This window comes from Exophiala mesophila, assembly GCF_000836275.1.
Source record: "Exophiala mesophila strain CBS 40295 unplaced genomic scaffold supercont1.3, whole genome shotgun sequence".
Taxonomy (NCBI): Eukaryota; Fungi; Ascomycota; class Eurotiomycetes; order Chaetothyriales; family Herpotrichiellaceae; genus Exophiala; species Exophiala mesophila.
In genome coordinates, this window is record NW_015622506.1 from 2,364,070 (window position 1) to 2,374,539 (window position 10,470).

The 10,470-nt window shown below is 50.5% G+C and overlaps 5 protein-coding genes across 5 annotated transcripts; 2 read left to right on the plus strand and 3 right to left on the minus strand.

Moving 5' to 3' along the window:
- Positions 1–156: 156 nt before the first annotated feature.
- PV10_04441 (uncharacterized protein) lies at positions 157–926 on the minus strand (the record flags this gene model as incomplete). Its single annotated transcript, XM_016368992.1, has 2 exons — positions 157–575; positions 623–926. 2 exons carry the CDS (start codon positions 924–926, stop codon positions 157–159), a joined length of 723 nt encoding a protein of 240 aa, XP_016224780.1.
- Positions 927–3,763: 2,837 nt separating this feature from the next.
- PV10_04442 (uncharacterized protein) lies at positions 3,764–4,664 on the plus strand. The gene is made up of 2 exons (XM_016368993.1): positions 3,764–4,180; positions 4,245–4,664. The coding sequence occupies exons 1-2, from the start codon at positions 3,807–3,809 to the stop codon at positions 4,552–4,554; spliced, it is 684 nt and encodes a 227-aa protein (XP_016224781.1). The 5' UTR covers positions 3,764–3,806; the 3' UTR covers positions 4,555–4,664.
- Positions 4,636–5,280, minus strand: PV10_04443 (uncharacterized protein). Its single transcript, XM_016368994.1, has 2 exons — positions 5,094–5,280; positions 4,636–5,036 (listed from the first exon to the last, which is right to left on the minus strand). The coding sequence occupies exons 1-2, from the start codon at positions 5,177–5,179 to the stop codon at positions 4,901–4,903; spliced, it is 222 nt and encodes a 73-aa protein (XP_016224782.1). The 5' UTR covers positions 5,180–5,280; the 3' UTR covers positions 4,636–4,900.
- Positions 5,281–5,707: 427 nt separating this feature from the next.
- PV10_04444 (uncharacterized protein) lies at positions 5,708–8,821 on the minus strand. The gene is made up of 3 exons (XM_016368995.1): positions 6,621–8,821; positions 6,222–6,568; positions 5,708–6,166 (listed from the first exon to the last, which is right to left on the minus strand). Exons 1-3 carry the CDS (start codon positions 7,362–7,364, stop codon positions 5,914–5,916), a joined length of 1,344 nt encoding a protein of 447 aa, XP_016224783.1. The 5' UTR covers positions 7,365–8,821; the 3' UTR covers positions 5,708–5,913.
- Positions 7,944–9,311, plus strand: PV10_04445 (uncharacterized protein). The gene has a single exon (XM_016368996.1). The coding sequence runs from the start codon at positions 8,107–8,109 to the stop codon at positions 8,818–8,820; it is 714 nt and encodes a 237-aa protein (XP_016224784.1). The 5' UTR covers positions 7,944–8,106; the 3' UTR covers positions 8,821–9,311.
- The last annotated feature ends 1,159 nt before the right edge of the window (positions 9,312–10,470 follow it).

A 10,470-nucleotide genomic window follows, 5' to 3' on the forward strand; every position in this document is an offset into this window, starting at 1 on the left:
TATCTTGCAATGCCATTTATCAATCTTGGTTGAGATGCATTTATATGTTGTCCTCCCCTTCAAGTGCCTGGTAATCTGAATAATATGGTGGTCTGTATCTCATCTTAGCCATGAGTTCAAGTAGTCAGGCATTTCGATCCCTCATAACGGCGGCACCTACTTGGCGATGTTCTTCGCAGCCACAATTCCAGCGGCTCCGACTGCATACATGGACAACCAGGTTCTCCAGTCGCCCTGTTGTCCCACAGCCAGTGCAACGAGATCATAAACCAAGCATCCACCAAAGATCCAATCGCTGGCGGCACTCGCCAGACCAAAGCCCAGCCCGGTAAGTAACTTGATGGGGAGGGTCGCTGGCTGGTCCTTGAAGAATGCCGCAGATCCGTTATGAAGAAAGTCCAGGACGCCAATTCCCGCAAACGTCTTGGACACAATGTGGGTGAGCACCGAAGAGGTTGAGCGTCTATTCATGGGTGCGAGGCGACGCGTGATGTAGTAGAGTTGAGTGACGGTGTTGACGGTGACAAAGGCGTGGGAAATGTCAAGGCGGTTGGCATTCCAAGCGACCATCCAAGCTAGCCTTTGTTATTAAACGGCCCATCCACACGTCCGAGACACTCACCAGCAATGCAAAGATTTCCCAGAGAATAGTACGGCACAAAGTCGACAATCTGGTCCAGTTCTGCACGGTCCTTGGGTTGTTTTGGGTCCAGCTTCCATAGCCGATATAGCCAACCGACTTGGAACAATTGCTGGGGAAAGAAGAAGCCAGCAATGAAGAAAGGCTGCGGGCTGAAGAAGGAAAGGTTTTGATCATGAATATCCTTCATGTTGGGCGTGGACAGCATTCCATACTGCTGACACGCAAAGTCGATCAAGAAACTGGCTGGGGCTAGCCATTTGGCCGTGCTGTATGAGATGCCCATGTTGTTGCTTTTCTGACAATCCTCCACCACCTTGGGGAGATGCTATCGATAGCAAATGAAAACAATCAAGTATCCTGTTACTGTTTCCTGGACGAGTTGTCCTCGAAACCCAGTCAACACATATATATCGAGGTACAGAAGTGGTGATACCGTGATCTGGAGTCATGTCGTCACTACCCGCCGGAAGTCAACCCGCATTCTGCAGGCCTAATAACAGGCCGCAAGCTTGACCAAACACCTCATGTCTCAAGTTCAGAGAACCCATCCCTTCTGAGATTGGTGGGTATTAAATTAGAGGCATGTTGTGCTAGTAACGCTATGTCTCTGAGCCTCGTCGAGGTTATTGCATCTAGCAACAACTAGTGCGATCGCTCAATCAGCCTCATAAGCCCTAAGCAAAAGTATCCTCTCATTCCGGGTCTGGAGAAGGCCCTCGATTCTGGAGACTCCCGTCATGATTTATCATACGATATGGTTGTGATCTCCTCAGAAGTTGCTCTTTCCAGATTGCGCAACTTTGGAGTCGACAACCTGGACATCGGTCTGGATCATCTGTATGGCCAGCAAAGCCGTCAATCTCCTGATCAGGGGTTGTGGCTGGAGACTCCTCTTCCGAGAGATCCTCGACTGGGGAACTGATATCATTGGTTGCTGGGACCATGGCAAGACTTCGTACAGAAGACTCAGCACTGTGGCGAGCGTTGGGTGGCGTATCATCATGGTTGAAGTCTCTGGCTAGTCTGTTGGTGGAGTTAATTGAAGTGCTTCGTCGCTGTTGGAGCTGATCAGAGTCTCTCGAATTTAACGTCGTAATTCCGCTCATGGAGGAGTCTTTCGCGGCTGAACGGACAGCCCTCCGCGCCTCAATCCGTACACGTCTTTGGCTGTGGCAGAATTCTTGCACATCGGACGAGAAGGAGTCTAATACGTCGTGTCCGCCCCGATCAGTCGATGTATCGAGTCTCTGGGAGGCGCGTAGTTCTCTGAGCTCCTGGCGGGTTTCTCGAATCTTTACTCTGAGGTTTTTGTTCTGCCGTGTCAAGAGCTTGCTGGGAGAATTGAATTAGCCTGCTGATTCTCAAACATAGAAGCATTTGAATGGAAACTAGTGGCTGAACTCACATCTCATTGATGAGATTCCGATCAGGATTTTCACCCTTCGCACGTTGTTCGTCTAACATCACGAGCATCAGATTTGTAGACAAAATGTTATTGAGCATGTTGATGTCGAGTTTGTCGGCATTCAACGTGAGAATCAATTCCTTTGCAATTTGTTCATCTCGTACAACCCAAATGATTCTCGCTTTCAGGCGTTTTGTGAGCGGTAAATCTAGGCGTCCCAAGAGATTAATTCGTTTAAAAGACTCCAAAGTCTGATTTTCGGCTTCATGGGCTGTTTCCTCAAGCCGTGCGAGGAGCGCTTTCACTTTTGGGTCGTCGACCAGCGGTAGCTTTTTATCCTCCAATTTCTGGAAAGTCGTGCAGAACATCGAGAGAATGTCCGAGAATCCAAATACTGTGTCCTTCAGGCGGTTTGCTTGCTTTTCCAATATACGCTCGGGTCGAAAGAGCTTTTTGCAAGCCTTGTATAGCTTGTCCGATACATCCAATAGAGCGGCTACTCCGGCAGCCACCTCGAGCCCGGTAGCCATATTGTGTACCTCCAAACTTGGTAGAAGTGTACAGCGTGTGCCCGAAGCCGTTCGAGCTGGGCAACAAATAATGTTCAAGTTAGAATTGGTGTTTTAACACCAAGACAAGAATGATAAGCAAAACGGTATGTTAGAACTTGGTCGACCACAAGTCTAGTAAAAGAAACATCTGGAACAAGGCTGGGCAAGAATCGACATGATCTCGAGGGTCAGCCTACAGTCACTAGATGTTCTCTTGTTGATCTCATCTTGGCAACAAGAGTCTCGAGGTGTTCGATCAGATTCCAATGCGTACCGTACATGTAGACTGACCTGGATAGGAATCGAGCTCACAAGAGCAGCTAGAATATCATTGGCTGGAATACCCCGGCTTTTCATGCAAGACCAGCCAGTCGACAGTCCGCACTGGCACACCGGTTGCGCTGGGATCTGTTTGACTGAGTCGAGAAAACGCCTCGTCAAAGATTACTTACTTCTTCTGTCTAAACGACACGCGAGGAATTTGGAGTCTGTCGCATATAGGTCGAAAGACGTGAGACTCATTGGCATGTGTGGGGTGGATGGCCACTCCGCGTTTAACAGTATTCCCGAACCTGGAGAGGCTGTGCATAATAGCCTGATCGAGGAATTGAGCTAAAAGTATATGAATTGCAAAGTCCATGGGAACGCTATCTTCTTTGCTTGCGATTTGCTCTATGCTCTGCATGGTGTTGAGGCTGTAGTCTGTCGACATTGGCGCACTTGGGACTTGGAAATGTCGAGTTTGAGTAATCGCAAGCCGGTCTCCGTCTCACATGCCGAAAATTGACAACAGTGATCTGAGCTTCAAGCGACAAGGATGAGGACACGTTTGGATGTTCAAGACTCCACGCCAAAAGATGCATGGGGCAGACTGATTACCTTACTGTGAGGTTTGGGGAGAGTTGATGCGATCCCTGAGGGCGACTCACATCCATCTGGCGACACTTCGAATGGTCAGCCTCTTAGTAGAGTCGCCTTGAAGGAGTAGAATTTATTGCGGCTTGCAGATGAGCGACAATATCTGGGGTACAGAGAGATGTCACAAATGGCAAGAAGCCAATGATGAGGAGAGGAATAAAGCTGATCAGACTTACCACGTGACTTCTCTTGGCAATATCTCCGACCGTGGGGAATCTTGAGCTGCGCTCCAACTTCAACCATCAAAGCCAACCCTGCGCACCACCACAACAGGGGCCACGATACAACCATGGCCTTCGTTCGATCTCAGAGCGCCTTAAGGCTTTTCAGACCTCTTCCACAGATCTCCCGCACGTCACGATGCCTGTCTACAAGCCCACAACGTCGACTAGGCGAGCCAGACCCTAAAGCTATCCCCGACGCCGAAGCTATGCAATCGACCGAAGATCAAGCAACATTAGTTGCTGCGGAGTACAAACCAGAGACAGGTGTTGGGAAATACCACCAAGAGCATCAGCCAGACTACACGGCGATGGTGGACCACGGCACATCGACATATTCGCCAATCCCAAAAAGGGTGATGAATGGAAGTGAACCGGGAGAAACAACGCCAGCTGCAATTCTGTCGGGGGCGCCAGTCGACTTGCAGGCTCGGACAGTGAGGTGAGGATTGAATACTCAGGTGACAGGATATGCATATGGGAGGGGGAACTAACGTTTCAATCAGGATTTACAAGCCCGCTAAGCCCGCGACTCAGTCCGGTACATGGGGATCGCATGCTTGGCGCATGGATTGGGATGTTCTGGCGAAAGGTCACAGATGGGAGAACCCGTTGATGGGCTGGCAGTCATCAGCGGATTTCATGCAGGGAACCAAGGTGAATTTCAATACCAAGGAGGATGCCATTGCCTTTGCAGAGAAGCAGGGCTACGAGTGGTACGTGGTAGAGCCGAATGAGCGACGGTTCGTGCCAAAGGCATACGCCAACAATTTCTTGCACGAGCCAAAGCCATTGAAGCATATCAAGACGAAATAGGGTGTCTGGTGATGGATGACTGTGGGTCGGGCCCGGCGTTTCAATGCTGGTAGACACGCTTGTGTACATATGGATCAAGAATCAAGAATAAAAGGCTTTTTATGATTCAATCGTGTTACACACACCCTAAAGTTTGGTGCGTTTCATATGGGAATGCTGGTCGCTAATTATAAGAGGGAACAAGCTCGAGAGCAACTAATGGTACAAGGATATCTTCCAAAGGAGTCTGACCTGACACAAGAGCGACAACATCTTATCGACAACGACTTCAAGGTCTTCTGAATCGCCTTTCTTGAAGTCTACACCGCTGACGCTTGAGCCAGCGACGCCATCGCCTGCGCATCAACTAGTAATTGTGCTTGGCGGCGTTCTTGTTCACATCGGCGGCACGCTTGTGGCTACCCTCTTGAATCGAATCTTTGACGGCGTCGCCTGCGGCCCGAATGCGAGTGCCGACGGGGACATTTGGATCTTTGGCAATTCTATGGTCGAGTCAGCTTTGCCACACGAATGCCAGTTACCACAAGACGGTGACTTACTGCTTGTTTGTCTCCTTGGAAGCCTGGTGGGCATGACCTTTAGTCTTATTGGAAATCCAGTTGCCTGCGGATCTGATGGAATTCATTTTGGGTGGTATGGGAATGAGAAGGGGATCGAGCCAAGTGATTTGAGAATGCTTGATACAGGGTAATGGTCTAGGATTGTTCTTTGTGTTTTGAATGAGAGAGTCTAAAAAGTTGTGGGCGGTTTTATCGACGTATATGTAAACTCCAGAGTAAGCTAAGTACAACTGGCCTTCCTTCCCTCGTGCTCCTTCAGACCTCATGACCCCCGCGGCAGGTGCCACATTCAGACTTTTTGAGGCAGGCACAACCAGTGTAGAGCTTATTGACCAAAAATCAGAACAAAAGATGTCATCTCGCAGCGTTGCTCAAAACTAAGCACAGCCCCAAAGAGCTTGATTTGTCTGCAATGGATCTCACGTTCTACGAGAGGGTGTAGGGCCTGGACGGATCAGGCTCGACATAATTTAGTTTCAACCTATTGGAAGACAAGGATATCCCCAAAACCGGTTTTGCTGACCTGGACGCACAGTACAGGAGGGGACGGCACCATGAATATGGGTTGTCCCGCAGATGATCGTCAGATTTCCCTACGACGTCATTGTCACAGCCTTGCAGCTTGCTTCTACCAATGAGGTCAAGATCGCGATTCTGAGAAGGTAGCGAGAATCACATGCTTGTTGGTCAAAAGCAATTCCATGACAATACTCCATCACTAGCATAAAACCCATTGATCACTCAATAATCTGCAGAGCCTGTATATACCACAGTCCACGTGTCTGTTTCCCTTTGCCATTCATCGGTCCCACTGGCACGACCAGCTGAGAGGGGCCCGGAGTCCCATTGCATAGTGCCAAAGCCTTTTATTGTCAAACCAACTTGGAATATCACCCCAACGAAATCCGGGAACTTGGACCCAGTCACCTGACCCCTTGAGCTTGCGGCCTCCTGTACCCACGTTGCATTTGTCGAGTTCATACATGGTGCATACCAGGCCTTTGTCTGCTCTCCAGGACCCAAAATCCATACCATCGGGCGAACGATAATATCTGTTGTGGGTACAATTTAGTCAAGACCGTTGCATCACTGCACAGCATTACTTACCGGCTCATACACCACCCTTCCTCCCACTTGGTGAACTTGCACGGCGGTTCATAATTTTTCCTAGAGCATTCCAATACTCCAAGGTAAGGGTGGCATCCTGTTCCGCCATAAAAGTTCGGATCGCAGTCATCACGAGGATGTAGAAAATGCTTCGTTGCAGTCGCGTTGTCACCGTCGGGGAGGTGGTCATCATCAAATTCAATGTCGCCAACCTTGTAAGGATAAGGTTCGATATCGCCGTTGTCATTGTCATCGTCGCCGTTGTCTCTATTACTGCCGCCGTTATCGTTGTCACTTTCACCGTTGTCTTTATCCTCGTCGCCATATTGGTTCGTGTCACGTCGACTCTGTGGGTGTTAATGAATCTTTTAGCCTGGAAAAAGGTCTCTGGGAACTCACATGTTCGGGCCAGCCTCTAGGGTGCTCAAAATCTGTGTCGTCCGGGGCAGTTTTCCAGTCCTTGTTGTTGCCATGATGGTCGTCCCGAGGGTGCTTAGCTTTGTGATTCGGCGGCTTGCCGGCATGGTCGGTTTTCCCCTTGCCAAAGCCCGATTTCCCACCAAAACCGCCCGGATTGTTGTCACGAGGATGGACACCACCGCCTTCACCATCGTCTTCACCACCACCTTGTCCACCACCCTGCCCGCCGCCTTGTCCGCCACCATTCTTATCCCACCCAGTGCCTTGGCTATCAGGTGAGTTCCCGTTCCCTCCTGGTCCTCCTCCCTGCCCTTGGCCGCCTCCAGACTTACGGCCTTGGTCATCTGGTGGATTTCCGTTTCCTCCGGACCAGCCTCCCTGTCCTTGACCTCCGCCCGGCTTGCCGCCACCAGGATGGTTCTTGCCGCCGAATTGGCCACCGCCTTTCTTATCGTCATCATCCCCACCCGGTCCTCCGCCACCCCGTCCACCACCGGAGGGGCTGCCGGGATTGCCAGGGTTGCCATAACCGCCATTGCCGCCATTGCCTCCGGGGCCACCTGGGGCACCCGTAGGTATGCCACCAGCTGTCATTCCAGTGCCCTGGGGTGGTCCGTGAGAGTCGCCCCCCGACTTATTACCCCAATCATTGTCGGCAGGCAATGCCAGGCCAAGAGTGAAGATGGCTGCCGCGAACAGTACAGCGTGTTTGATCACCACCATGCTTTTAATCGGTATGAATGGACTTGAAATGTCACGTCTCCAAATTCAATTTTGGGTTGCTAGGAGTGAAGAAAGTCAACCTACCTTGAGGTGGAATAAGTATCATGTCATGTGCTGGCTGAAACGTCAGGTTGCCAACAACAGCATCTTTGTTCACGACGTGCATAGGGCTATTCTCATGAGATTACACTTGAAGGGCCGCCGTTTTCAAACATCGAGACCAGACATTGCCCATGGGAGTAGAGTCAGTAGCCCACAGTATTTGAGAAGCCGGTGTGCTAGAGTGGGCAGTAACAAAGAAGGGTAGCTTAATATTGTTCTGCTGGGATGAATGGGCTTGCCACTAATATTGTCTTCATCAGGGTCAGTGGCGCACCCACTCGTAATGGATCTCGACAAAGACATCATTGTGTATTATTGGTGATGATGCAAGATTGAGCATCGTCGTCGTCGTTGTTGATGGAGATGACGGTGGATGCGCTCGGGCGGATAAACCAGTCGGGCTTGGCAAAACGGAGACTCTAAATTCCGCCCCTGAGAAGCAGCCACGTCGATGCTGATTGTTGCATGGCCTCTACTCACAAAGAACAGAGCTTACTTGGTCATCAATGTCAGACTTGACTTTGGGACTCATCGATTTACAATCCCAAAAAATAAGTTTTCTCAAGTCCCTCGTCGCGACTGTGTCATCTACAGTGCTCGCTCGCAAAGAGTCATGATTTGACCGTGAGGTACTACAACAATGAACAGGAAGCAAAGACGAGCCAAAGGCTCCTCTGAGCCATCGATCCAGAATGCCAGCCACATTCCGTTGAGCAGACCAGTCAAGGACGACTCGAGGAAAACGAAAACACTCCTCGAACTTGCGGCGGAAAGGGAGGCACAATTGAACCCCGGCGCCAGGAAATTCAATCCTGGGAGCAATCCCGAGAACATTGTTGAAGTCAAGATCGGCCAAGATGGCAAGGTCATCCCAAACGAGGCTCTGGCCGATACCAGATCGGCAACTCCTTGGCTAGATGCCATACTCTTGGTGATCAGTCTGGCCGCGATACATTTCACCCTCGAGATCTTGACCGTTCACCAGTATGCTCAAGAGCTTCGATATATGCCAATTGTCTTGCGGACATTATTTGTTGCGTTCCCCACCTTGTTTGCGTTGGTGACTTTGTTTCACGGACTTCTACTACCTATCACTTCGGACAGCTTCTCCAGATCAGTGCAACGGTGGATTTTGGCACTCCGACAGCTGTCCTACCTGGTCATGGCTAACGTTGCTGGATGTTACCTGATTCATGTAACGAACGACCGTGGGTACTATGCAGTGATGAAAACAGCTCCAGCCGTTGGGACGATCTGGGTATGGGCAGTCCTCGAACTTGGTCTGCTTGGGGCCCTGGGAGGAGTAGTCGGCCCTGGTCTGTATGCTTGGTGGAATGGATACGGCATAATTTGACCGGAGGACCAGGTCTCAACAGAGAAGGACTCAGCATGAAGGGTTGCTACATGGTCCGAACAAAGAGTACCCGGATCGGAGAAGGCTCGGAGAAGAATGAACATGTCCGCTCCGTGCACGGAGAATCATGTCAGCGGTACGAGGCCAGAGCCTACAAGCTTTTCAATAGAAGCTTGGCATGTCCGACACGGCGTTTTGCCTTTCCTCGTTTGTTACAGCCATCAGGCACCATACGCCGATGTCGGTAATCAACAGCGATAAATGAGAGACTTTTGTTTCTCGGGTACCGGATCTCACCAATTTGTCCTACGAGTATGTGCTTGACAACATGTTCGGGAGTTGTAGGCAAATGGTTTACTCCTATTGTTGAGTGCCGTTGTCCTCAAAACCGGACAAGTCCGTTGCCGTTAAAGTATGGATGGCTCACGCATATGGGTAGTATTCTAGAGTGCGCAGTGGCGCAAAAGTGGTACGATGGCAATTCAACAAGGCTAATTATACGCCCTTGTGGTCATGGATGTTGCCGAACGAGAAGTACATACGAAAGCTAAACGCGTAGGTGGATCATTCCATGATTTCTATCGAGTAATGGGAAGAATATTGTACATATTTTCAGGCCCAGCAACAGAGACACGCTCAGACACGTGGGGAAAATTTTCACATGATGGAACCGGAAGATTGCGACAGTCAGAGTCATAATGTCACCTTTTGCTGCATTGGCATTCCGCCTGGCGGTAAGACCTCCTGGTTTGGTCGTCATTTGAGACAGTAGGTGGGTTTAGTCACGGTGTCCGACATTATTATTCTTACTTGCTTCATGGCTGATGTAAACGAGCAGCAGAGGTGACGCCAGAATAATCGCATCGAGCGTCAGCCTCACACATGCCTAGCCCCGCGGATAAACAGAAAACTTTTCATGCCCAGGCTGTGACACAATTGAGGGGAAATGTCTACGAAGTTAGCACGTTGTAGTAAGGATGGCATATACCCTGGGACTGATTGCGGGGTGCATGGTGAGTGGCTGCTAGGGGTCAGTGCCATTGGGCAAAATGCCTGAAACCAGCAAAAGAGGATCTCCAAGCGATCGCCCAAGGAGGAACAGCCAGACAGCCCAGAGACGAAGGTCTTCCTTCGGGGGGCGCCAGGGGGGAGAATTGCTCCAGAATGCAAGACCTGATCAACTGGAGACACAGGGCCGGGAGGGGCTTAAGAGGGGCAATAATTGATCGAGTTGGCAAGTGCGTTGAGGTCTCGTGGTCGCCCGCACCCTTACCCAGCGGCTGAGCGTGCCAGCTATGCCAGCCTGTCAATCTCCCCCCTTCGCCCTAATTAAACGACCATAACCCAACTCGGTCGGGCGCCTTCGTCGCCAGCACGCCAGTGGGCCAGTACGACTTGTCAGAGTTTGGGCTTGATTGGGCTTCTGGGCGTCTTATGCTTTACAAAGGGTCTGCTGATGGAAGTTTTCACAGTCAGGTGGTCATCCCTGGCTTGGATTTGGGCTTGGACCTGTTGCCCTACCCTGTTTTGACTCGCGGCCCGTCATTTAGCCCCATCACTGAGATCTCGCGTCTTCGCGGTCGACTACTCTACCGACCTTACTCAATTGCTTGTCCATGAGAAAAATTCAATACTGTTGAAACTCGGTCA

Excerpts from the sequence above, each read along its gene's own strand:
- PV10_04442 (XM_016368993.1), top strand. The coding sequence starts at position 3,807 with ATGGCCTTCGTTCGATCTCAGAGCGCCTTAAGGCTTTTCAGACCTCTT. Across the intron at positions 4,181-4,244 it reads TTGCAGGCTCGGACAGTGAG|GATTTACAAGCCCGCTAAGC; the intron begins GTGAGGATTGAA and ends CGTTTCAATCAG.
- PV10_04443 (XM_016368994.1), bottom strand. The coding sequence starts at position 5,179 with ATGAATTCCATCAGATCCGCAGGCAACTGGATTTCCAATAAGACTAAA. Across the intron at positions 5,037-5,093 it reads TCCAAGGAGACAAACAAGCA|AATTGCCAAAGATCCAAATG; the intron begins GTAAGTCACCGT and ends ACTCGACCATAG.
- PV10_04444 (XM_016368995.1), bottom strand. The coding sequence starts at position 7,364 with ATGGTGGTGATCAAACACGCTGTACTGTTCGCGGCAGCCATCTTCACT. Across the intron at positions 6,569-6,620 it reads CTAGAGGCTGGCCCGAACAT|AGTCGACGTGACACGAACCA; the intron begins GTGAGTTCCCAG and ends TAACACCCACAG. Across the intron at positions 6,167-6,221 it reads GAAGGGTGGTGTATGAGCCG|ATATTATCGTTCGCCCGATG; the intron begins GTAAGTAATGCT and ends TACCCACAACAG.
- PV10_04445 (XM_016368996.1), top strand. The coding sequence starts at position 8,107 with ATGAACAGGAAGCAAAGACGAGCCAAAGGCTCCTCTGAGCCATCGATC.